The 25658-nt window shown below is 40.3% G+C and overlaps 1 protein-coding gene across 1 annotated transcript in view; it reads left to right on the forward strand.

Annotated features, from left to right (window-relative positions):
* MINPP1 (multiple inositol-polyphosphate phosphatase 1) overlaps positions 1–17151 on the forward strand; it is a 29812-nt gene extending 12661 nt beyond the window's left edge. Inside the window, exon 5 of the mRNA XM_061635377.1 lies at positions 14425–17151. Within this exon, the coding sequence (XP_061491361.1) occupies positions 14425–14815 (391 nt within the window). The 3' untranslated portion in view covers positions 14816–17151. The remainder of the gene's footprint in view (positions 1–14424) is intronic.
* Positions 17152–25658: the final 8507 nt, after the last annotated feature.

The following is a 25658-nucleotide window of genomic DNA, read 5'->3' on the forward strand; positions in this document are numbered from 1 at the left end:
ATATATATTTTGTTTAAAAAAATGAACTAAAAGATAAAATCATTCCCTGATTGGTAGGGTTTTTGATCACAAGCACCCCACTCTCCCTGTCAGGCATTTTCCTTTTTCATTGAGAGGTTGGGAGATATTTAAAAAAAGGATCAAATTGGCCAAAAAAAAAAAGCCTCTACTCTTCTGAAGCTTTGAGGCCAGCTTCCTTTAGTTTAGAGTCTTTGGATCAGAGTTGCTTTGGTTTGGAAGTGTTCTGAATATTTCCAAAACATTCATGCTTCATCTGAAGTAGATGCACACCCCCCAGTAAGCCTGTGAAAATGGAAGTGCATATATCAATCTTTCTTACTAGGCAGGGTAGGGATGGAGAACCTGTAGCCTTCCAGATATTGCCGAACTGCATCCCCTATCATCCCTGACAATTGACTCTGTTGGCTGGGACTGATGGGAGTTGGGATTCCAACAACATCTGGAAAGCCACAGGTTCCCCATTGCTAATGCGTTGATTGTATCAAATATTGGTTATGTGATATTGGAGTTAGTACTGATCAGGCATAATGCTATCTAATGGTTAAAGAAAGCCATGAAAGTGAGTGTAGAATGTGGGCTTGAGAGAGTTAATCCTTAACATCCATCCAGTCTTGTAACTGGTTAGGAATGTTATGTTTGAAGTGGACCTCTGTTTATAGATACTGCAAGTGGTTAAGGGCCAAATTAGGCATGATATGGGAGATTCGTGATCCGGATCTTCTGGAGGTTTTTCTTGTTTCTTAAACATCGACACCCCATATGGCAGCTTTGAAGATTGCAGGACTGGTCTGTAGGGAAGGATTTATAATTGTCCCCAAATAGTTTTTCTTATCTGCCCCCCCCCCCCCATGCAACTGTTAGCTGGGTGGGGATGAGGGAGAACATACAGATTGTAGTATGGCACCTTTGGTTTTCCTACAGAGGTAATAGAAACATCAAAGCAAAATGGGGGTAGACTGGGGAAAAGTCATGGAGGAAAGGATTCCCCTCCCTGATGGTGGTACCTCTTGCATTCAAAACAGCTATATGGGACTGCTAAGTAGTAGGTTTTTCCAGATGACCTCTTTGTTGAGCGTTCATTCTGACTTGCTTGTCTGGTGGATATATGATGCCTATTCTTCATTGACTATCTGTTCTGTTTGCAAGGAGGTTATACGACACTTGCTATTTAATGAACATTCATTCTGATTTGTTTGCGGGGAAGTTATACAACTTCCCATCAATCATCCCACACTTTTTGATGTAGTTCCCCATCACTTTCTTTATTGCAAATTCTTAATGGATTTTTTGCACCAGAGCATTTTAATCCACTTTAATTGCTGTTGAATCCCTTCTCTACAATAATGACTGTCTTGAGGTGACCTGTTGTTAAAGAACAAAAACTTGGATGAGGTCCCAATTATGAACTTTCTGGATCATATCTAGATTGACTTTAATTAGGAGCTCTGTGAAGCAGTGGTATTCCATTTCCTAACGGTTGATGGCAGCATAACGCAATACATTAATGTACATTTTGAATAAGTTTAGTTTACTAAGCTTAGTTAAGGCAAAGTACCTTATAGCCTTTGTTTCAGAATAAATATTAAGCACTGCTTATCCTGGCAAGGGAACTGATGGTAATTGTTGCCTTCTATAGAAGACTGGTTAAGTGACTTGCTGTATGTGACACCTGGAGTCAAGTTGGGATTTTAACTTCCAACCACAAATCCCACATTAAAGCTTCAGCTAGATGAGATAGGGTAGGCAGAGATAATGTAAAATAAACACTCCAAAGACTTATTCAAAATAGTAAGCAATTCTTTTTTATTGTAATCTGCAAATTTTCTATTAAAGTTTACTTTTAGTATTGAATGATAGACTGTTTAATCAAAGGCAGTTGCCACTTTTGATACAATCAATTCTTTCCACAACATTGAATAGAACAGCATTATGAAATCATTTGAAGTGGAGCTGAATTTAATTTTCTTTCACATGAAGGTAGAATTTTGAGAAGTAGCCATTTCTAGATATGTCCCAATCCACAGTTCTATTAAATATTCTTTATAGAAAGCAAACCTAGACTGCAGTCCTAAGCATCCATATTTCCAAAATAAATCCAGTGGACTTTATTGTCCTTGAAACTGGTTTGTTATTGAAACAGTTTTGCTTAACTTACTGTCGGTAGGTGACCAGACATTTGAACAATCCACATAATTGCTTCTTCAGTGTTTCTTACTCCTCACTTTGTAGATGTTTTTCTTTCTCTTTAGTATCTTAGTTTGTATGTGTTCTGTTTATTGCAAGGTTAATCCCTGCCTCAACCAAGTAACCATATGCAAAAGAAAACAGCGCTTCTGCAGTCCAACTGAAGAAAGAATTTCAACAGTTGTAGTATATCATGCATGGATAAGAGAAGCTTGACCTACTAATATTCCTTCTTCTATACAACTTTTAACTTTTAACCTGTCCTCTTGTACACCTGGTTCCCCTGTCAAAGCTGTGATAGAGTTTGAGATTAGAAGTCCTGTATCTATAAAGAAATTTGAAAGAACACTAAATACCAAAACAAGCTTTACCTCACAGTAAGGGGGGGGGTTGTGCTGTTATGCCCAGTCTATGGAACTAAGTAAGGCAGGCACCAATGGTGCTTTGCTTTTTAACACCTGCTAAAAATGCAGTTTACTCTCAGGAGTTTGCATATTGTGATTCTTAGTGATTCCGTACTTTTTGTATGTGTTCCTTTGTTGTATTTTAATTTTATTATAAACTGCCTTTCATTTTTTTTAATGAAAGGTGGTATAGACATATATTAAATAATGTTTCAGTATGCTGGAAGCAAAAACTGCTGAAACATGCCTAATTTATCCACCATACTTGCATGAACTTGGTTCACAGGAGCTTGGTTGCCCTGGAATGGAAGCTACTTTCTCCATGTGGTGGTATCCAAGTATAGGATACTGGAGCATCTCAGACTGCTGTTTTGCATAACAAGTCTACAATGTGTGAAATGTGGTATGCAAACATTCAGTTGGATTATTCAGCATTGTGGGATGAGATGCCTAACAATATATTTGGGTGTATTTGCTGTATTTGAAGATTTGGGTGTGTGTATGTGAGATAATATTCTGTGCCTGGGAGGGAGCACTATTTTACATCAGAATATGTGCTTACTATTAGGCCAGTATAGATGAGATGTATTTGTGTGTATATTAATCTTTATGTGTTTAGGGATTAACTTTGTTTCAAATGGCTTTATGGAATGTTTAATGTTGCTTGTTATTATATAACCTAGAAAATAAAAAGGTTTTTTAAGGGTTATATACAGTTTAATCTAGAGGGGGGAAATGAACTTGTGCAACCTCAGTGGCATTTAAAACTTCAATCTGAAGTTGAAAAACAAGTTCTCTAACTTGCTTTCTACTGAATTTAAAGCTCAGCTGGGTGGATTGCCACAGCCTGTGTTTCTGAACACACATAATTAACATTTCAAAGTCCCTTAAAGTGAACTGTTGCACTTGTATTGCGGATGCCATTTATTGTTACAAAGACACTGCTGTGGCTACCTGGCAGTTGTCGGTCATTCTTTCAAGCTTTAGATACTGTAATACAGTTCCAAGAGCAGTGCTATCCTCACAGGTATCGGACTATACCTGCAAACTCAGTGACTTCTTTTACTGATATGGCTAATGATTTTTGTTCTTTTCATAGTTAACAGTACACTGATAAGAGATTATGATGTTGTCATCAGGCCAACAGATTGTAGGCAGGGCAGCATGAGGGTCAATTTGAAAATTTAAGTGTTGAGCTGTCAGTGCCCAGTTCTGCTCTTTCTACCACTGTTGCCTTACACGTTGGGTGGTAATTTCAGCCTGGTTTTTGTTTTCTGAAGTAATACTGCTTTACAGTTGAAAGCTAAAAGGACAACTTGGGATATAATCCTGTGCACCCTTACTCGGGAGTAAGCATAATTGAACGTGATGAGACTTGAGTATGAGTAGACATGAATAGGCTTGTACTGACAAATACTTTCTAGAAGGACGGGGAAGTGGAGCAAGAACTAGAGGCAGGTTTCCGCACCAATGTAGCCAGTCGCTTATCATAAAAGTGTAGGGAAACCTTCAGATGGTTCCAGTGCTGTTTCATCTAATTCGGCCTTTGCCAACATAGAAAATGATGCAGGCGTCTCAGATTTAAATTTTGCTAACTATATATATTTCAGATAGTAGCCTCCGCTTCCCCACGAGGGCCAGGGAGGGGGGAGACATGAGTTCCAGGTTTCCCAGCTGTCAAAGGGCACGGAAGACCAAGGAATTGTTGAGTCTGAGAAAGACCTTGGGAGGGGGAGTGAGTTTGACTCCAGGCCAGTTCCCACAGATGGCGCGGTCTCGGAAGCGGAGAGTGCGCCACCCTCCAACCTGTTGGAGGAGCTGTTGGAAGATGTTTCCGAGGGGCCATTGACTCCCCCTTTACCAAGTGGTTCTCGGGATGCCTCGAGTGCGTCACCGCCCCCTGACCTCGAGCCAGTTGCTAAGGAGCCAGTTCTTTCAGAACAGCCGTTGGAAGCACACACCCTGTCACCCCGCTCTCGATGCCGCGAGAAGCGGACAGGACAGAGGCAGGACTTGCGAAGGAGCCAGAGATTACGATCTAAAACTTTCCCTACTTAAGACTGCAGCTCTCTGGGTTAAGTTGCTGAGTCAACGTTCTTCATGCGTTGCAGAGCATGTCTAGAGTGCAGTTACGGACTTCTAGTGAGCTAGCTTAGAGATTTCTATGAAGCGTACTGCTTTTGATGTATCCATTATTTTAATAAAACAAGATTTGATTGCACCTGTGTCTCAGCCTCATGAATCCCGCTCTGAACAGGACAAGCATAAAATAAAATGAGTAATTTTTAAATAATAAAATAAGGCTGATAAAATAAGTAACTCTATTGAATTTGAGAGGCCTGCATCATCAATGATTCTTACTATTCATTTAGCAGTCTAAATTAAAAGGCTGAGCAAGATACACATCTGTACAATATATGATGTAGGTCAGATCTATTATTTACAAGATCTAAAAATGCCAAAGGAGCTCAGGAACATCAAGCTATCAAAAATTCAAAGTACCCACTGAAGATGATCTTTACAGGTTGAAACCGTTTGGGAAAGATCTAGTAGAAGATTTGAATGCAAGGGATGGATTAAGAATATATATTGCCATATATGACAGTTTTTAATAATGTTTTATGATTGCTAGCTATTATATATTAAAATTACATTTAATACTTTAGATGTTCTAATAGATACATTACCAAGCCCATTTGAGTTTTTCAGAAGTTGTTTAGGTGTAGCTTCTATCCCTTTTTGGTTGTAGTCAAATGGAGAAATCATCATCACTGTATCTACAGTAGGCTCTGCTGGGAAGGAGATGGGCAAATGTGGTGTCAGGTTAGCTCCTAAAAAAATTAATAAACTTTACTACACTGAAATCAACAGTTGTTTTGGGTTTTGCAAAATGTTTGCAAATATTGGAAAGGGATGAGAAGGTGGCTTATGTTTACAATGTCTTGTATTTATTTATTTATTTATTTATTTATTAGTCGCCCATCTGACTGGTTGTCCAGCCACTCTGGGCAACGTACAGAATTAAAAACATACAAATACATTAAAACATTAAAATCTCAAACAGTAGTAATTTCAAAAGGGTTTTGGCAAGCAACAGGAGTAATAACAGGAATTCTTTAACAACTATTGAAGTTGAAATTGTTATCCGATTGTGGATATATAAACTTACTTATTTATTTTATTTATTATTTGATTTATAGCCCACCCTTCCTTCCAGTAGGAGCCCAAGGCGGCTTGCAAAGGAACAATCAAGAATGCACTTTAATGCTCCTGTGTTGGCAGCTGTGTTTCTACCTGCTGTGCACCTAACGTCACATATAATGACAGGTGTGGGGCAGATTGGCATGGCTTGGGGAAAATGGCCTCACGGGTTAAACTGGAACCCCTGCTGGGCCTCACTAGACTCGCAGGCAGCAGGTTCTCCACCTCTGCTCTACAGTGTAGCCCTGCCTGCTGAGCTAACTGGGACGGATGGGATTTGTAGTCCAAAATGTCTGGAGGACACCAGGGTGATCAAAGCTGATCTAGCCTAGAATCATATATTGTGACTGGCAGCAGCTCACCCAAAAGCAAGGGATAGGTTTTAGAGTTTCTGAATAAATCTTGACAGCTTGTTTGTGAGATATTCTGTGTGCTAAATTGATGTTGGGGTATTCACCTCTATTTCTTTGAAATAGAAAAAACTGAATATGCCAGTATGTAAATTCAGTTTGCTTATTAGCTTTTGCTTAATCTGCTTGTATGTTACTCCTACACTCTATTACACAAGCTGGATAATTTTAGGTAGAGCGGAATATTTCATTACGTATTAAATTCCTGAGTTCATGCTTGAGAGAAACGCCTTCTTTGTAAACCAGTCAAACTCTGCCTTCGGTTGTGGGTTGGGCTTTTATGTTGGCAGCATACAGAAGAGAGTGCCAAATACCACCTTTTGCCTAAATGAAAAGATCAGAGATCTGTTTGCAGTGACAGTTTACTCAACAAAGCAATTTGTGCTGTGCATTCAGACTGGGCGTATTGGCAGCAATCTCTCTGCGTGCAGAATAATTTTGATACTGATTTCTGATTATTATTCATGAATGTGTACTAGCATATTGGTACAGGTTTCATTTCTTTTACTTGTGTTTTACATACGTTTTGAGTAAGTGGTACCTAGTTTCTTCCCATGCTGCATATGATGAGCCAAGAGCCAACTAATTCCTAGATGTTGTTTGAGTCATCCTTTATGAGAAGACTGTCAGAAGTACTAGCAGCGTGGCAGGGGACTGTGGTGGAAAGGATTGGCTTTGTGAAGGAGTCATAGAACTGAATGTTCATCCTGACCAAAGACAAAATTCACCAGTGTTGGTTTTCTTAGTTAAAAAGCGAATTCACTATTTGTTCCTTGTATTAGGTCAGTCATCTTGGGAAAGAGAATATATTTGTATAGCTTCAGGCTTCATTGCCTTATGGAAAAGCAGGTATTAGTCTGACTTCTAGGACTTGCTAAATAGCAGTACATTGATTTTTTAAAGAATAAAATGTTGGAAATTTCATCTTTACCACCCTTCCATATTCAGAATGTAGTCTAATATGTTCATGACCTCTTGTATAACAATGGGGAAATGAGCAATCCTGTGTATTTCCCTGAAGTTTGTGACCAGTTTGTGACCAATTTAAAAAAGCCAACGACTTCATAAAATTCTGTGTAACTTCTGTTATGTCAGAGTGAGTTTTTTAGTTCAGAAACATGACACTTTAAAGCATTCCACTCCAAATGGGACGGGTCAAACAAGTAGTTATATGTTACTGACTTTTTGATGTTACAGATTAACTTGAAGTAGCAAGAGGTTTTCTCAATTAATTTTAAAGCTATATCTTGGTTTTGCCTGTTGCTTGGCGCTTGTATGTTTGTCCATAGGTACTTCAAATAATAATACTTTAAAGATTTTACATTTAATTGGGATGAAAATCTGAATTTATGAATTCCAATGATGGGCTTTGTTTAGCCATCTCACCTGACTTAATATTAATATAAATTCCGTTCATAAAACTTGAAATGTACAAAGCAAAATGTCACCTAATGCAAAATATATTTTCATCTAAATGTTCCTTTATATAGACTAAATTGCAACCTTACAAAGGTCAGAACAATATCATGTGGTAAGTGACATATCAAGCTTGTTACTGAGAAGCTTTCTTTAGCTGGAACTCTGCACATGCCATAGACTAGTCTGTTTTTATTTTCTCTGAGCAATTTAGGCTGCAATCCACTTAGCTGGGAGTAAGTCCCATTGCACCCATTGGAGCTTACTTCTGAGTAGACAGGTATTGGATTGCTGGCTTAGGCTGGTACCCTTGCAAAGGAAGTGAACATAAGAACATAAGAAGAGCCTGCTGGATCAGGCCAGTGGCCCATCTAGTCCAGCATCCTGTTCTCACAGTGGCCAACCAGGTGCCTGGGGGAAGCCCGCAAGCAGGACCCAAGTGCACAAACACTCTCCCCTCCTGAGGCTTCCGGCAACTGGTTTTCAGAAGCATGCTGCCTCTGACTAGGGTGGCAGAGCACAGCCATCATGGCTAGTAGCCATTGATAGCCCTGTCCTCCATTAATTTGTCTAATCTTCTTTTAAAGCCATCCAAGCTGGTGGCCATTCAGTGGGGTAGCTAGAGCTTTTGCTGCCTGGGGCAGTCCTTGAGTTTGCCGCCCCTCTCAATACACTCCAAAAATACCGCCCCCCCCCCAGCTACGCCACTGCAGGGGCTTTTCCCTTCCCGACTGTCCCCCTCCCCTCCCTCTTTCCTTCTGTACGCCTTGCCATCTGCAAGAGCGGATTTCGTGTTCCGCTGAGTCCATTCGCGGGCACGGATTCCCTTTGCCCCCCGGGGACTTTCTCCGCTGCCTGAGGATGCCTCGCTAAGAGGATGCTGGATGCCAGAAGACGCCGGTCCTTCCGTGGGCACTGAGCGCCAGGGATTTCTGCCCTGCGCCTCTTTTTTAAGCCGCTTGGTGCGATTTTAAGAAACAGAGCGGGCGGGTGGGCGAGTCGCCGCTTGCTCCTTTTCCCGTCTTGGGAGGGCGACTGATGGGGGGGCTGCCTCCCCTCCCCATCAGCCCATCTTTCCTTCCCTCCATGGTGGTGGTGGAGATGTGGAGGCTCCAGGCAGACAGGCTGAGTGACTCACCTCAGAAGAACAAAGAAGGATGTAAAATCGCCGCAAATGCGCAGCAGTATAAATAAAATAAAATTGTGTCTCACGTGAAAAGTGCCACCCCCAAAAAAGTGCCATCTGGGGCGGACCGCCCCCTCTGCCCCCCCCCCAGCTACGCCACTGTGGCCATTACTGCATCTTGTGGGAGCAAATTCCATAGTTTAACTATGCGCTGAGTAAAGAAGTACTTCCTTTTGTCTGTCCTGAATCTTCCAACATTCAGCTTCTTTGAATGTCCACGAGTTCTAGTATTATGAGAGAGGGAGAAAAACTTTTCTCTATCCACTTTCTCAATGCCATGCATAATTTTATACACTTCTATCATGTCTCCTCTGACCCGCCTTTTCTCTAAACTAAAAAGCCCCAAATGCTGCAACCTTTCCTCATAAGGGAGTCGCTCCATCCCCTTGATCATTCTGGTTGCCCTCTTCTGAACCATTTCCAACTCTATAATATCCTTTTTGAGATGAGGCGACCAGAACTGTACACAGTATTCCAAATGTGGCTGCACTATAGATTTATACACCGGCATTATGATATCGGCTGTTTTGTTTTCAATACCTTTCCTAATTATTGCTAGCATGGAATTTGCCTTTTTCACAACTGCCGCACACTGGGTCGACATTTTCATTGTGCTGTTCACTACAATCCCGAGGTCTCTCTCCTGGTCGGTCACCGCCAGTTCAGACCCCATGAGCGTATATGTGAAATTAAGATTTTTTGTTCCAATATGCATAATTTTACACTTGTTTATATTGAATTGCATTTGCCATTTTTCCGCCCATTCACTCAGTTTGGAGAGGTCTTTTTGGAGCTCTTCGCAATCCCTTTTTTTAACAACCCTGAACAATTTAGTGTCATCAGCAAACTTGGCCACTTCACTGCTCACTCCTAATTCTAGGTCATTAATGAACAAGTTGAAAAGTACAGGTCCCAATACCGATCCTTGAGGGACTCTACTTTCTACAGCCCTCCATTGGGAGAACTGTCCATTTATTCCTACTCTCTGCTTTCTGCTTCTTAACCAATTCCTTATCCACAAGAGGACCTCTCCTCTTATTCCATGACTGCTAAGCTTCCTCAGAAGTTTTTGGTGAGGTACCTTGTCAAACGCTTTTTGAAAGTCTAAGTATACTATGTCCACTGGATCACCTCTATCTATATGCTTGTTGACACTCTCAAAGAATTCTAATAGGTTACTGAGACAGGACTTTCCCTTGCAGAAGCCATGCTGGCTCCGCTTCAGCAAAGCTTGTTCTTCTATGTGCTTAGTTAATCTAGCTTTAATAATACTTTCTACCAGTTTTCCAGGGACAGAAGTTAAGCTAACTGGCCTGTAATATCCGGGATCCCCCCTAGATCCCTTTTTGAAGATTGGTGTTACATTTGCCACTTTCCAGTCCTCAGGCACGGAGGAGGACCTGAGAGTCAAGTTACATATTTTAGTTAGCAGATCAGCAATTTCACATTTGAGTTCTTTGAGAACTCTCAGGTGGATGCCATCCGGGCCCGGTGATTTGTCAGTTTTTATATTGTCCATTAAGCCTAGAACTTCCTCTCTCGTTACCACTATTTGTCTCAGTTCCTCAGAATCCCTTCCTGCAAATGTTAGTTCAGGTTCAGGGATCTGCCCCTGTATCTTCTACTGTGAAGACAGATGCAAAGAATTCATTTAGCTTCTCTGCGATCTCCTTATCGTTCTTTAGTACACCTTTGACTCCCTTATCATCCAAGGGTCCAATCGCCTCCCTAGATGGTCTCCTGCTTTGAATGAATTTATTTTTTGTTGTTGTTTTTTATGTTCTTAGCAATGTGCTCCTCAAATTCTTTTTTAGCATCCCTTATTGTCTTCTTGCATTTCTTTTGCCAGAGTTTGTGTTCCTTTTTATTTTCTTCATTCGGACAAGACTTCCATTTTCTGAAGGAAGACTTTTTGCCTCTAAGAGCTTCCTTGACCTTTATTCATTAACCATGCTGGCATCTTCTTGGCCCTGGCGGTACCTTTTCTGATCTGCGGTATGCACTCCAGTTGAGCTTCTAATATAGTGTTTTTAAACAACTTCCAAGCATTTTCGAGTGATGTGACCCTCTGGACTTTGTTTTTCAGCTTTCTTTTTACCAATCCCCTCATTTTTGTGAAGTTTCCTCTTTTGAAGTCAAATGTGACCGTGTTGGATTTTCTAGGCAATTGGCCATTTACATGTATGTTTAATTTAATAGCACTATGGTCACTGCTCCCAATCAGTTCGACAACACTTACATCTCGCACCAGGTCCCGGTCCCCACTGAGGATTAAGTCCAGGGTTGCCATCCCTCTGGTCAGTTCCATGACCAAGTGGTCTAGGGCATAGTCATTTAGAATATCTAGAAATTTTGCTTCTTTGTCATGACTGGAACACATATGCGGCCAGTCTATGTCCGGGTAGTTGAGGCTCCTAGCATTAGCATACAGGCACTTGTAAGCAGTGTCTCTCTTCAAGTGTCTTTGGCACTTGTGGTTTGGCCTGTGGTAATTTTGCCCTTCTGAATTGATATTCTGTGCCCCTGCTCTCACAATGCCTACTTCTAGGCCTACCCCTTTTAAAATTTCATCATTTCTTTGGTCTTTATCCCAGGGGGGAGGTTTATTTCAAACCGGACCTTCCTCAGCTCCTGTCGGGTTTCCCCCCTCAGTCAGTTTAAAAGCCGCTCTGCCACCTTTTTAATTTTAAGTGCCAGCAGTCTGGTTCCATTCTGGTTCAAGTGGAGCCCGTCCCTTTTGTACAGTGGAGAAACCAATGCTGATTTGGACATGATCCTCTCCTGGTGGTATTTCCCTGACAATAGCATTATGTGCATAATAAGCCTCTAGATAACATTAAGTATAGAAACACCTAATTAAGTCCACAGCACCTTTACTGTATCTAATGCAAGTAGACACCCTTATTCAGTTACTAATTATCTAGGAAAATAACAAGGCATCATCTGGCAAGTATCTTCCATCAGTAATTGGAGTAAGTCTCTAAATTTACAGTTCCTGGGAATGTGTCCATCTTTCCCCACGAGAGATACCTCAGTCACCTGGCTGTGAGTACTAATTGGCCATAGATCCCTTTTGACCTCTTTCTCTCTTTGGCTGGAAAATTAGATGGTAATGTCTGCACTACTTGTACCCTTTTTAATGCCCATCAGGAAGTCTCTTTCCTATAACTTAGGAATTGCTTGTGGGAATCACAAGCTAGTGTAAACCCAAAAGGAAGCTTTGACTATTATTGGAACTTTATATTAGGGGAGTTCCAAATAATCCAGGGTTGTGAATGGATTTAGCTTGAGGACCACCTTATTTGCTACTCTATCTTACATGAGACTGAAAGTGCCATTTTATTAGTTGCCTCTTGCCATTTGAGTAGACCTCCCACCCACACGTTCAGGTCATTGTGAAACCTGTGAGACCCCTTCTCTTACTCTCTCTTCCTCAAGACAGATAATGATTAGCATCTTGCTTCTCCTTCCCCTTTCTATGTTTCTCATTTCCCTAATCTCACTGTCTCTGAATCTTCATGTTAATCGAAATCATTTGCATTCAAGCTTTCACTCCTGGTCCATTTAGGCCTCCGCTGTAAATTGCCTGGTTCTCAAGTGCCCACCTTCAATCTATATAAGGCCATACCTCTTCCTATTTCTTGTCTCTATAATAAGAACTGTTTAAGCTGATGTTCCAGGCAACATGGGTTTGGATAGCATGTATAATTTGTAACTACTAATCAGTTTGCTATTTTTTTCTTTCTGTATTGGTTGTTCAAGCCGCAAATCCATTTTACTCACCGTCTCCCATAAGTAATTGTGTCTGTTACAATGACATCTGTGGTGCACAATAGTTTCTAGTAGAAAAACCCAAAGTGTTACTTCCATGAACATGTGTGTGAGATACAGGTTCCTGTGTGTGTATATATACACAAAGAAGCAGCCCTGGAAATAAGCAGCTCTCATTGGTTCTGCATATTGGTAGTGCTTTGCTCTAAAGCTTCAGCTGCTTTGGAGTATGTTAAAGGCAGTGATAGTTTCACTTGGCAGGAGATAACAACAGACCAGTATCTGAAAAATATACAATCAGAAGCCTATTGAACACATGTCATGGTCTAAGTATAGTTTCACAGTCCTAGTGGTGAGTTCCAAATTGAGATGTTTACTCATGATGATACCTGAATTCCCCTTGGAGTAGACATTCTGATTTACTTATAGTACTAGTCATGGGTTCCAAGATGCTTGTAAAAATGCGGTGACTAACAGTTTTGGGGAGAAGAAATCAGTCAACTGCTGTTTTATAACTATTTTATACTGCTCCATCACCATGGCACCTTGCAGACTTGCATAAGCAATGTTGATGGGTCTCTGCTCCTTGGAGTTTGCAATTTAAAAAATACATTGGGGTGGAAACAGAGTCATTTGATATTTGCATTAGATTTGGTTATAAATAGGTACAACTATTAATGAGCATAGGTCAGTGGCTACACAGAAAAGCTGAATTTTGAAGAGAGCTATAAAAGAAGAGTTAGACAGAGCGCTATAACAAAACCACTTGTTGGGAACTGTTATTAAATGTGTTACAGGTTTGAAGGAGTTAATGGAATGCCTGGGAGTATGAGTGATATAAGACTGCCAGGTGGGAGGGGATGTGTGAGTGAGAGTTCTAAGGGAGGTTTGAATAAAAAGACACTTGATTTTAACAGTTGGGAGTTTTTGTTGTTGGGATTTGGAGTGGAAGGAGGGAGGGTGCATTGTGGGAGTGAGCTGAGTGGAAAAGGGTAGATTACATATTAGTTAGAGCAGTGGTTCTCAACCTTTTTTTGCTCCATTCCCCCCTTTCACCATTGTTCAGAATATAATTCCCCCTTCCCAAGATAGTCTCTCATAGCGTGTTGACGTTTCGCGAGTGATGGTGGTGTTTCTTGTGAGAGAAAAATTTCTTAGTTTATATTATAACAGAATTTCTTGGAGCACTTTCTGGTCTTTAAATAATAATTTAATTTTGCAAATGAAAATAATGCTGCATGTTCAAGAATCGATTTTAATCTGTGACAATCAATAAACTTTATTGAATGTTGCAGATTAAATTAAAAACAAACTACAATTTTACAGATTGTACATAATCTACAGGACATCACACTTTGCTGAATAGTAGTCCCAATTCTCCCCCTGGAACCCTAAAATCCCCCCCCCGGAGGGAATTCCCCCCCTTGTTGAGAACCCATGAGTTAGAGGGTGGTAGGACAGGTAGGGAAGATAAGGACTATAGATCAATATACTATTTAACATCTTGTATTTTAATAAAGTTATTTTATTCATTTAAATTCCTGCATGTCTGGCTGGTCATGTGTGCTCTGGAATTCTCTCTTTTCTTTCCTAAAATAGCATAAGTCTGTTACTGCTCTATAAAACAACAATAATATTTGAAAATATTTAACTGATTACTTGACCAATGTTTTCTTGAGCAGCCAAATGCTAATCCTAGTCTTCAAATCACCCAAAGCAAAACAAATGTTTTACAGTAGCATACTTTGCTACATTCTAGTAACTGTACAGTAGTTGCACCACACTGCTTGGATTTAAATGACTAATTCTCTCTTGCTTTTTAACTTTCTAGTTCAAAGCCTATTTCTTCTCCTGTGATCCTCCAGTTTGGACATGCAGAAACCCTTCAGCCACTTCTTGCTCTCATGGGCTACTTCAAAGACAAGGAGCCTCTTAAAGCTCACAACTACCACAGGCAGATGCATCGTAAGTTTCGTAGTGGCTGCATCGTCCCTTATGCCTCAAACCTATTGTTTGTGCTTTATCATTGTGATCAAGCCACGTCTCCAGAGGAAGAGTACAAGATTCAGATACTACTCAATGAGAACCTGCTGCAATTTCCACACTCGGGAGAAACAGTGTCTTTGTACACCAACCTGAAAAACCACTATAAAGATCTCCTTGAAAATTGCCACTTTTCCGAAGTGTGTGATTTGCCATCAAATACTGCTGAAGTTGGTTAATTGTAAAGTGGATGAAGTAGAGAAAGGGTCATGAATGTTGTGTGGACAAGATTTACTATTGTACTTTAACCACCTTTTAAACTTGTTTTTGCAGTTCAAAAATTCTACCAAAATAGCTTTTTAAAAGACATACAGAACATCTCAAAACATTCAGGCAAACTTTTAGAGTTGCTCTGTTCTTGGAAAAGAGCTGCTATTTTTTTTTGAATTAAGAATTATCCAGGTGTAATCACATGCTATTTGGCATGTAGTTTACTTCATATGTATCTCAGTTATTTAATGTGAATCAAAACAACTGCTTTACTTGAATATTCACTTGAAAAAAACAGCCTGATATGTATACAAACATCTCGTATGTATAAGCATCTGTTATTTTAGATTCCAGGTGGTTTTCCTAGTCACATGTTTTACAAAAATATTTCTGTTCTACATAGAGCATTTTTGAGACCTAGCACAAATAGAATAGACCTATTGAAATAATGGATTTTACTAACAATTGATTTTCAGTGGGTCTGTTCTGAGTATGACTTAAATGGATACAACCCCAAATTTGTAAAGCAGTAGGAGATAGGTGACAGCTTAAATCCATTTTCATAATTCTGCTATTTTAAAAAAAAACTGAGTAGCTTTTGCCCAGTAATAATGTGGTTCTGTGTCTGTAAAAAGAGGTGTAGTGAGTTTCTCATGTGGGCAGATGCCATTCTGTGATGGGCATTCAGATGTTCTGATCACCTTCTGTGACACTTAATAATGAAGAGAAGGGGGTCACTGCTTTGAGTTCAGGGTCAAAAAGAACAAAGTACCATTCAACAAGGGTGAATGAGGCATTCTGAACATTATATGATGCTTTAATATAATTTCTGCATACTCTCGCTTTCCCCTTTTAAATCCATTTTTGGGTGTGGTGTCCATATATAAACTTAATGTGAAGATACCAGATGTATTTTGTCAGAAAAACAATCATGCATTCAAGCAGGGATTTAGTTCTTAAAATTCAAAACAGTATCATCATCTTGGCCTTTTTGGTCTGTTTCTACATAGCTTTTAAAAAAAATTATTCCTATGAGGCATTCCATGAAACTGGACTAATTTTAGTTGGGGAACTATCTTGGGTACAGTATTGTTAAACATTTTGAAGCGAACTTTTTTTAATCAAGAGATGCTACTGAAAATGCTCTTAAGAAAAATAACTGAAACCATAATGAAGAACAAATATTTTAAAAAGACAGATGATTATATACTGCAGTATATCTTTTATGTTAAATTGCTAAAATGTAACAGAGTGCCATACAACACCATTTAGAAGAGAGCTCTTTCTGAAGGAAAACTTTTACTGACTGTTGTGGGGGTTAGTGGGAGATGTCAAGTGAACAAATTTGTAAGGATAGCTGTTAAAAAGGAAGTTCAATCTTACAGGAGAATCAGTGGAGATTTGCGGTTACCATAACAATTAAATCATTCTTGTACAAAAATCTATGCAAAAGAAAGGTCTTATAGCTGTTTACATTTTAAAGGTATTTCATCCTTATTGCACATAAAATGTATCATTAAAGTTACTTTCATACTACAGTAGTGCCCCTCTCATACGGTGGGTTAGGTTCCAGACCCCCGCTGAAAAGCAAAAATCGCTGAAAAGTGGAACACCGACAATAAAATGGTGCCCAACGCCCGAAAAACACCAAAATAGCAGAACAAGCACCATATGAGTGGAGCCCTACTGTAATTGAAAACCACTGTATTAACGGAACGCCAAGAAACGGAACGCTGAAAAGCAGGGTCCTACTGTGTATAAAAATGAGTGTTGTAGGGTTGCTAAATTGCTTACAGTGTAGACTTTTCTGAGCCTATAACTCAGTTTTTCATCTCATCTACTGTCATTTTAGTAACATGCATATATAACATTTTTTGCTATGTATGAAGTGGGGAAATGTTACAATGGAGCTGTTTAACCTTTTTTTTAAAAAAAAAACCCTAATCATTCTGGGACTGACTGTATGTTTGGTACATTATGGTTTCCTGTATCTGAAAACTACACGTTCCTGTTACTGGAACTTTTGAAGGGATTCAGATACTTACAGAAGTATCTGTACTGCTAACCTTTGTGAATATATTCTCTCTCTGAAATGATGTGAAAGAGTATTTTCACCTGTTATGTTGTTGAGGTTAAACATTAAAATAATCTTGGGCACTCCACTAAGGGGGTTGGGAGTGATGTAATGATCACCAGTACATGTTATGTAATGATTACCATTTTCCTTGCACCTGAAATGTTTGGTTGAGTAATACTGATACATGTGATAAGCTGTCTATATAATAAAATGACAAATGTATTGGCACTCTGAATAGTTCCTGAGTTTTTAACATGCAAGGCATATTTTCAGCTACACTCTTACACTTTTGTGTTCTTCTCGGTTTCTCCCCCTTATTTCTGCTCAGTAAACTTGCATTTGCTTAGCTAGAATGTTCTTTTTTCAGTTATCCATTTTCTGTCAGGCAAAAACACTTGACTTCTCCACCATGTTTCTCTGTGCATGGCGGAGGAAGGCATTCTGCATTACTGTGTCCAGGGTGCCCACAGACTAAGGGCTCCTAGCATTACCAAGTCTTTCTCTGTATGCCACAGATGAAATTGCAATTGACTATCTACACATCAGGGGTTTAGTGTTTCTTTTTTTTAGTATGTGGGCATCTTGCTATATTCTGTCTACATGATGGGCATGACATAGTCGTGTTGACAATGTTGTCTCCTCCCTTTTCCCCACACCTTGTTGGTCACCACACACTAGGGATGGGGAGAATTTTGATTCAGTTGGCATTTAAAGCCAACTCTAGCAAATTTGCACTTTCTGAAACAATGTGAGAATGGAAACATAGCTATCCTTCAAAATTCACACTTATCCAAATTTTGCAATGCAGTTCTCTAACCAATGTTTGCAAAATTGTGCATATTAGGGGAAATTTGCATTAAATGAATATATTAGTGAAACTAACATTAAAATGAGCCAGTGTGGTGTAGTGGTTAAGGTGTTGGACTACGACCTGGTAGACCAGGGTTCAAATCCCCACATAGCCATGAAGCTCACTGGGTAACTTTGGGCCAGTCACTGCCTCTCAGCCTCATGAAAACCTTATTCATAGGGTTACCATAAGTCGGAATCAACTTGAAGGCAGTACATCTACATTTTTTAACATTAAAATGCATTAAATTAAGAGAAATTGCTTGTAAAAATGTGTACATCAGTCAAAACCATTAAAAATATGTTAGGAAAAATTCACAATAAAAAGCTGTTTTTTAAAGCTAGTTTGCATAGCACAAGTGTGATTTTAAAAAAACCCAAACAAATAAATACAGAGCAGGGCCAAAGGATTTCAACTTCATAGGGTTATTACAGTCAGAATTTACATCTCTGTGCTTGGAAAGAAGCATTGCTATTTTCAATGTAACATATTAATTAAATGTTACTGAAGTATGGTGGTTGAGGAAACCTCAGTCCAGGACACAATCAATTAAGGCTTAGAGCCAGTAGATGAGGGAAAAGTGATGTGGCTCTGAAACCAAAGAACACAGCAAACGACAGAAGAAGGAAGGGCATTCCCCAGGGAAGACAACTCCCACTGTACGTCAAGTGTGCCTTTTCTACACCTTCAAAGAGACCGCATTGTTGTTCTGCCCGTCAGTGATTTTCTGTGGTGATAAAAGGAAAACGAATTACAATTGGCTTAGGGCATCATCTGCCCTTTCTTCTTCTGTGAATGAACAGGAGGGGTCTGGGGCAGGTGGGATGTCAGACTCAAAAGGATAATAGGAACTGCTCAGTAGCGCCTCAGACCCTGCAAGGGCAGCATTTCTGCTGCAGAAGAAATCCTTGGTCCTAATTGGCTACTTTGTGGTGGTCCAGAATGTGGAAAGAACACGAAAGCAATGAACAAATTCCAGAATATTCCCGTATAGAATTAGAGGACAGGCTCAGAACAGGATGAGATGACACCGCTTGGAGATTTTTGAAATAAATTGTATATAAATGCTGTTACATAAATAAAAGCAATGTTACTCCCTGTGAATTATTATTATTTATATACTGCATTTTCCACAAATACACATGTGCTCAAAGCAGTTCTCACAAAAAGTCCAAATGCCATTGTGCACATATTGTGCACAGAGATGGATTGATGCAAAGATTTTAATGGGCAAGAAATTTAAATGGTGAAAAGAATAATCCATTGTGCATTGCTGCCATCCACCCTATATCTCAATTTATACCCCTTTTCTGGGGAAGACTCTGTTGAATGAGCCTAACTCTGTGTGTGTATGTGTGTGTTTCACTTTCTGGACCCTACTCACAAGTACTGAGAAGATAATCGTGAGTGCAGGTCTTTGATTTTGTATTTGTGTGTGGGAGATTGGAACAGGCACAAACAAGTCTCACAAGTTCTCCCATTTCATTTCAATAGGCGGGGTGGCTAATAAGGACTAGTGAGAGTGGCTAAAACTGGGTGTCAGGTGGACTGTGAGGCTTGTGGCTTCAGGGGAGGCATGTGAGAAATTTAAGTGGCAGATCAGGCCCAAACAAGGCAAGCATCAGTGCAGCAATGGGCCCTTCTGGGGCCCAGACAACTGCCCAAGGGTGCTCTGCATTCTTACACTTGGCCTGAAACTTTAAAAATCCTCCCAGGATCCCTACAGTTTATTTTCAAACTTTTAAGATGTTAACGCCAAACTTAGAACTGTTTCTATGGGTTTCAAACTGCCAGTGCCTCTTTTTCTGTCCTAGATTTTCATCTTTTACAGTTTGCTATCTCCCCTTTTTTATCTGTTTTATGACACCCCCCAAACACTTCTTCTTGTTGTGCTGTAGATTCTTTCCCCATCCCTGGTTCTGGAAATGGTATGTGGGTCAAGTATATCTTCCTTTTTAATCTAGAGTAGTAGGTCAGTCTACAAAATCTTTCATCACACTTGAGGTTTTAAACTGTTTCTAATACTGTATTCCGGGATTTTGCTCCAAGCCTCCTGTACAGGTTTTACCTTGTGAGTGTGTTTTGAACTAAAAAGAATGGGCTGTATGCAGAAACCAGTTACTAATGCAGGGGCCACCAACCATTTTAGGCCTGTGAATACTTAATTCCCTGGGAAGAGGGAACTCTGAGAATTGTAGTTCTGGAAGGGAAACAGGAATCTCCTAACAACTGTCAGCACCCTTCACAACCTACACTTCCCAGGACACTTTGGGGGAAGCCACGATTGTTTAAAATGGAATAATAGTGGAATAAATGTATGGTGTGAATGTGGCCTTAGTGCTTGTTAAAACTGATTTGGATGGCTGCTTTTAAAACATTAAAGATAAACTGGGGAACATGGCGTGCAATCAAGTAAAAATGTTTGTAGAAGGTGGGGACAATGTGTTTTAGAGCAGGAGCAGGCTTTGGTTTCTGTAATTTACAATGTGGGTCAAATGCTTCTGTCCTTGAGCTTTTAACTGGCAGTCCTTGAGTCTTTCATCCTGCTACATCATTTGTTCAGTAGTCATAATGTTTCACATTCTACAGGGCATAAAGTTATGATATCTCCACTTTTTAAGACTTTACAAATTAAAGGTAGTCAAATGTGAAGTAAAATGCAGTTTCATATTTTTAGGGCAGTTTTTGGCCAACTACTCCCAAAGGTGCCTCAAAGTAGTTATAACCTATGAAGTAATTATTGCATTGTATTTGCCTTATGTAATCTTCCAAGTGAATTGTGTTGGAATACTTGTTTAAATTTAGATTTAGAAATGCATTTTTTGTTTTGTTCTGTTGAGCAACAAATGCTTGGTCCATGGCAAGCTTCACTGAAGTATTAACAATTTGATTTAAAGGGATTATATACATTTCTTCAAGAACTCAAAACTCACTGTAGATAAGCTACTTTTTAAAATAATGAAACTAGACTCTAGAATCGTTATACAATAGGTCCACTCCAGACAGGTTCACACATATAAGGTTTCTACCTACCTGCTGATCAGGCAGTTGACACAGTCAGACTTGACAGTATTGATCATTTAATGGGGTGGTGCAGGGTGTTTCTAGCCAATGAGTTAAGTTAGAGCTGTGATTGATAAGTGAGTTGTTTGGACACCATGCAATAGGAATCCTTAGGGTTCTAAAGAACTGCTGTTTCCCCCTCTCTTTCAGTGCACTTTTCCTGCTTCTGTCCTTCTTTCTAGCCCTTGGAATCTCCATAGTTTGCCCTTCAATTTCTGTAGCATCTGGTATGCATCTTTCCTGTGATGGGTTCACCTGAGATCAGGTAGTCCCTAGAAGTTATTTTCTGTAAATACTGCTAAACAATAAATGTGGGTGACTATTAAATAATCTCCCTCGCACCAAAGGCAATTGTTAAAACTTGGTTATGAGGCTTAGGCATGGCTGCTGCTTTCAGCAGCCTAAGATCAGGGGCTCATTAAGAATTCACTTTATAATTAACTTACAGTAGAATGGCATACATGCCTAGTCAGAAATGTTTATTTGTATTTAATTGGGGTTATGTTCAAGTAAGTGGGTACAGGATAGCAGCCTAGGCTTTGGTGTAGGGTTGGCACTAGGGAAAAACTGCATTCTTGAACCTTTAGCAGCTGTATGGCAGGCAGAAATTCAACAGGTCAAGCCTCTTCTAGAATGGAAATACAATTATGAGAAGCGCTTCAACCATGACTACTTTCAAATTGTGTTATGCCATACCCCCCATCCCAGCCATTCTGTGACTAGCACCTCTCAAAATTTGAAATGTATCCATTGGTCTAAAAAGGTTTGTGACCCACTGATCTATATGATATTTGGACATACTTCTTTGTCTTTGAATATAGCAGGGCCTGACTTCTTGAAATCTGGCCTTAGACTATGGCAGCTGTCAATACATTAAAAATCCAATCTGCAAATCTAATCATCCTGTTCATCTCAGTGGGACTTGTATATGTGACTAGGCTTGGAGCATGTGACTGATATTCACTGACAGCCAGCCTTTTGACCCATGGAATACTGATAATGTGTGTGTCATTCAGAACATAGAACTTTCTAATCATGCAAGCAGATGTAGAGGATGACTGTTTAGCTGCTAATGCAACAAGGGTACTGAAGCCTTTATATCCAGCACTATAGTGGGTTGCTTTCTCTCCCCCCAAGTGTTAATGGGAAAGAGGTATGGGTTTGTTTCCCTTGTGGAACAAAGTTCGTTAGACAAAGGTATCTTACTCCTTTTTCAGACTCTCTTTCTTGCCCACCTTCTTGCCCACACTGGTAAAGCAGTCCAAAGTGAAGGTGAAATAAGGCACAGACTTATGCATACAGGTCATTATATAGCCACAAGAGTGGCTGTATACTATAGTCAGCATGGACTTTTCAAATTCTGCAGTGTTAAATTGAAAATACCCCCCATGCCATTCTGATGCTTCCCATAAGCTCATTTCAAAACAAAACCTTACAAAACCTACAGTCCTGAACTCAGAAACACTTGCTTAACAACACTCTAAATTTTCATGGTGATACACAAAACAGCCAGAGAATCGAGTTCAAAGTGTAAAAAGAGAGAAAAAAACCAGACCCCTTTTGGACTTTTTTCTGTCAGAGTTCTCATAATCTGTTGAAATTAATTAAAAGTCAGTCATGTTCACAGAGTGCCTGTAGTCCTGTTACTAACCTTGCCCCATACTCTGTCCTTCGTCTTCTGTAGTTTAAAATTTTTTAAAATGTCTGGCTGATTTTTAATTAATTTAAGAAATTTAGCATTGAACTCAATTATAACGCTAGGCATGCTCAGTAAGAACCAACTGTCAGGGTTCTAAAAGCCAGACTCACAGCTGCTTGGCTTGCCTAATCAGGGGGCCACACCCACATCAGACCTTTATTTCACTGTAGACAGGCATGGTTTCCCCCAAAGAGTCCTGGAAAGTGTAGTTTGTGAAGGGTGTTGAGAGGAGACTCTTATTCCTCTCACAGAGCTCCAATGGCCAGAGTGGTTTAACATTCAGCCGCTCTGATTGAAGCTCTGTGATGGGAACAGGGCATCTCCTAGCAACTCTCAGCACCCTTCACTAACTACACTTCCCAGGATATTTGGGGGGAAGACATGACTGTCTAAAGTGAAATAAAGGTCTGGTGTGGATGTGGCCAGGGACAGCTTTGGTTTAAATTTGGATGGCCTGCTGTGCCTGATGTAGAATACAAAGGTGGGGAAAACCTTGATAAAGAACAATACTGTTCACAATGTTTTCATTTTGGAAAGCAAAGGGGCTTCCCCTCTGCCCAGTGCCCAACCATCCAATCTCCTCCCCTTCCTGCCCCTCCCCCAGGTCAGTTTCACCCATCCTAAGCATGATTGCACAGGAGTAAATCCCACTGAACTCAAAAAGCATACAAATGATCAAACCTGCCCTCCCCTCCTCATCTGTCCCATCACCTCCCTTTTGCCCCTCCCCTCCCCCTTTCTTCACCCCTCCCCCATCCCCTTCCAATCTCCTCCTCCCTTCCCTTCTTTCTGCTCCCTTCTCCCCCCCTTTCCTCCTTCCCTCTACTCTCCCCTCTCCCTCCTCCCCCTGGTCAGTTTTACCTATCCTAGCCATGATTGTGCAGGAGTAAATCCCATTATTTATTTATTGCATTTGTATACCACACCATAGCCGAAGCTCTCAGGGCGGTTTACAACAATTAAAAACAATAAAAACAAATATACAAATTTAAAAACACATTTTTTAAAAAGCAATTTAAAAACACATGCTAAAATGCCTGGGAGAAGAGGAAAGTCTTGACCTGGCACTGAAAAGATAACAGTGTTGGCGCCAGGTGCACCTCATCGGAAATATAATTCCATAATTTGGGGGCGACCACTGAGAAGGCCCACTCCCTTGTTGCCATCCTCCCAGCTTCCCTTTGAGTAGGCTGTCATCCAATCCATTGTTGCAGCCAGGCACTGTTTCAGCACATTGACAGCCTCACCTGAAGAAGATGCAAAGGAGAAATAGAGCTGCATGTCATCAGCATACTGATGGCAACGTACTCCAAAGCTCCGGATGACCGCACCCAACGGTTTAATGTAGATGTTGAACAGCATGGGGGACAGAACTGACCCCTGTGGAACCCCATACTGGAGAGTCTAGGGTGCCGAGCAATGCTCCCCAAGCACCACCTTCTGGAGCCGACCCGCCAAGTAGGAGTGGAACCACCACCATGCAGTCCCTCCCACTCTCAACTCAGCCAATCTTCCCAGAAGGATACTCAATAAGCATACAAATGATCAGACCTGCCTTTCCTTCTTCCCCTCTTTCTCCTCCCCTCCCCTCTTCCTTTTTTCTCCTCCCCTGCCCACTCCAGGCCTCCCTCCCCATGGTCAGTTTTACCTATCGTAAGCATGATTGCACAGGAGTAAATCCCACTGAACTCAATAAGCATGCCAATGATCAATCCATTCTTAGCAAACTTGCACAGGATCCCATTTCTTACCTCCTGGATTAAAAAGCAGAGAAATTTACTAATAGGCAAAAAACCTTGCAGTTTAAGAATGTACCTATAGCCTACAGATATTTCTACCAAACTTTAAAAAGCAGGGAAATTGGGCAGCTATAGTGAATGCACCAAGGGAGCAGGAGATCTGACCTCCTCTCTGAGATATTGGAGTGCCCGACAATTTGTCAAAATGCAAACACAATTTGCAGTGCCGGTGCTAGGCTATTTTGTGCCCTAGGCAAGGCTAACTACTGCACCCCCTCCCAAAAAAATTATTAACTTCAATTTTCAAAAATAGATGTCTTGTAGAAAAAATGAAAAGCACAAAACTTGAAACTGCTGAATTTATTTTAGTTGCCTTTTTTCCAATGGTTAAAAAAACTAATCTGTATAAAACTGTGCCCCTCAAAGGTCAGTACTGTGCCTCTCTGAGGTCTGCGCCCTAAGCGGCTGCCTAGCTGGCCTAATGATAGCACCGGCCCTGACAATTTGACTTGGTCTTTCACAGTCCAATCCACTTTCTATGTAGCTTGGAAAAATTTGGTAACGTGCCTCTGAGCATATGGTGAGTGGTGGCAACACTTGCCGTCAGCCCAAATAACAGAAACAAGATATGTGCTGTGCTGATCTTGTTTCAGCAGGGAGGAAGCAACAATATTACAATGGTTTATATCGTTCAGATGGTCACTTTAAATATGTCTGATTTACTTTGCAATTTTAGTGAAGTTTCCTATAGTAAATCATTTTCTTTTGCTTCTATTTCTGTGAATATGTGAAGTACAGCAACACTTTGCAACACTAAAAAAAAAGCTCCAAAAACAATTGTGGAATAATGGTACTGACTGTTCTGCAGAATAGTTTCCAGTGGACATGAGGGGTGTCTCAGTTTGCACAAGATGAAACAGTGGGAGGTGAAATATATTCTAGCAAAATTCTAGCTGTGCTCTATGTTTTTAATTGACCATGCCCACCTTTCCTTAAGTGGAGCATAGCAGGCTGAAAACATGCATGTTGGGCAGGCCAAGTTTGTTTTTTCCAACAGCTAGAGTCATTGCTTAAGTAGCAACATATTGTAATCAGTCTGATTTTACATCAAACTGCAGTTTCACATTCAACTGTTAATGCACCCAAAATAGAAATAAAGCATAACATCCAGTTTGAAACCCCAAAGGGGTTTTTCTACAACAGAGGTGACAGACCAACCCAAATTGTGTTTGCATTTTTACAAATTTGTAGGGCAGTACAGGAGGTCAGAGAGGAGGTCAGGTTTCCTGCTCCCCTGGTGCATTCACTATAACTGTCCAATTTCCCTGCTTTTTAAAGTTTTATAGAAATATCTGTTGGCTATAGCCATGTTCTTAAACCGCAA

This window comes from Rhineura floridana, chromosome 7 (assembly GCF_030035675.1).
Source record: "Rhineura floridana isolate rRhiFlo1 chromosome 7, rRhiFlo1.hap2, whole genome shotgun sequence".
Taxonomy (NCBI): Eukaryota; Metazoa; Chordata; class Lepidosauria; order Squamata; family Rhineuridae; genus Rhineura; species Rhineura floridana.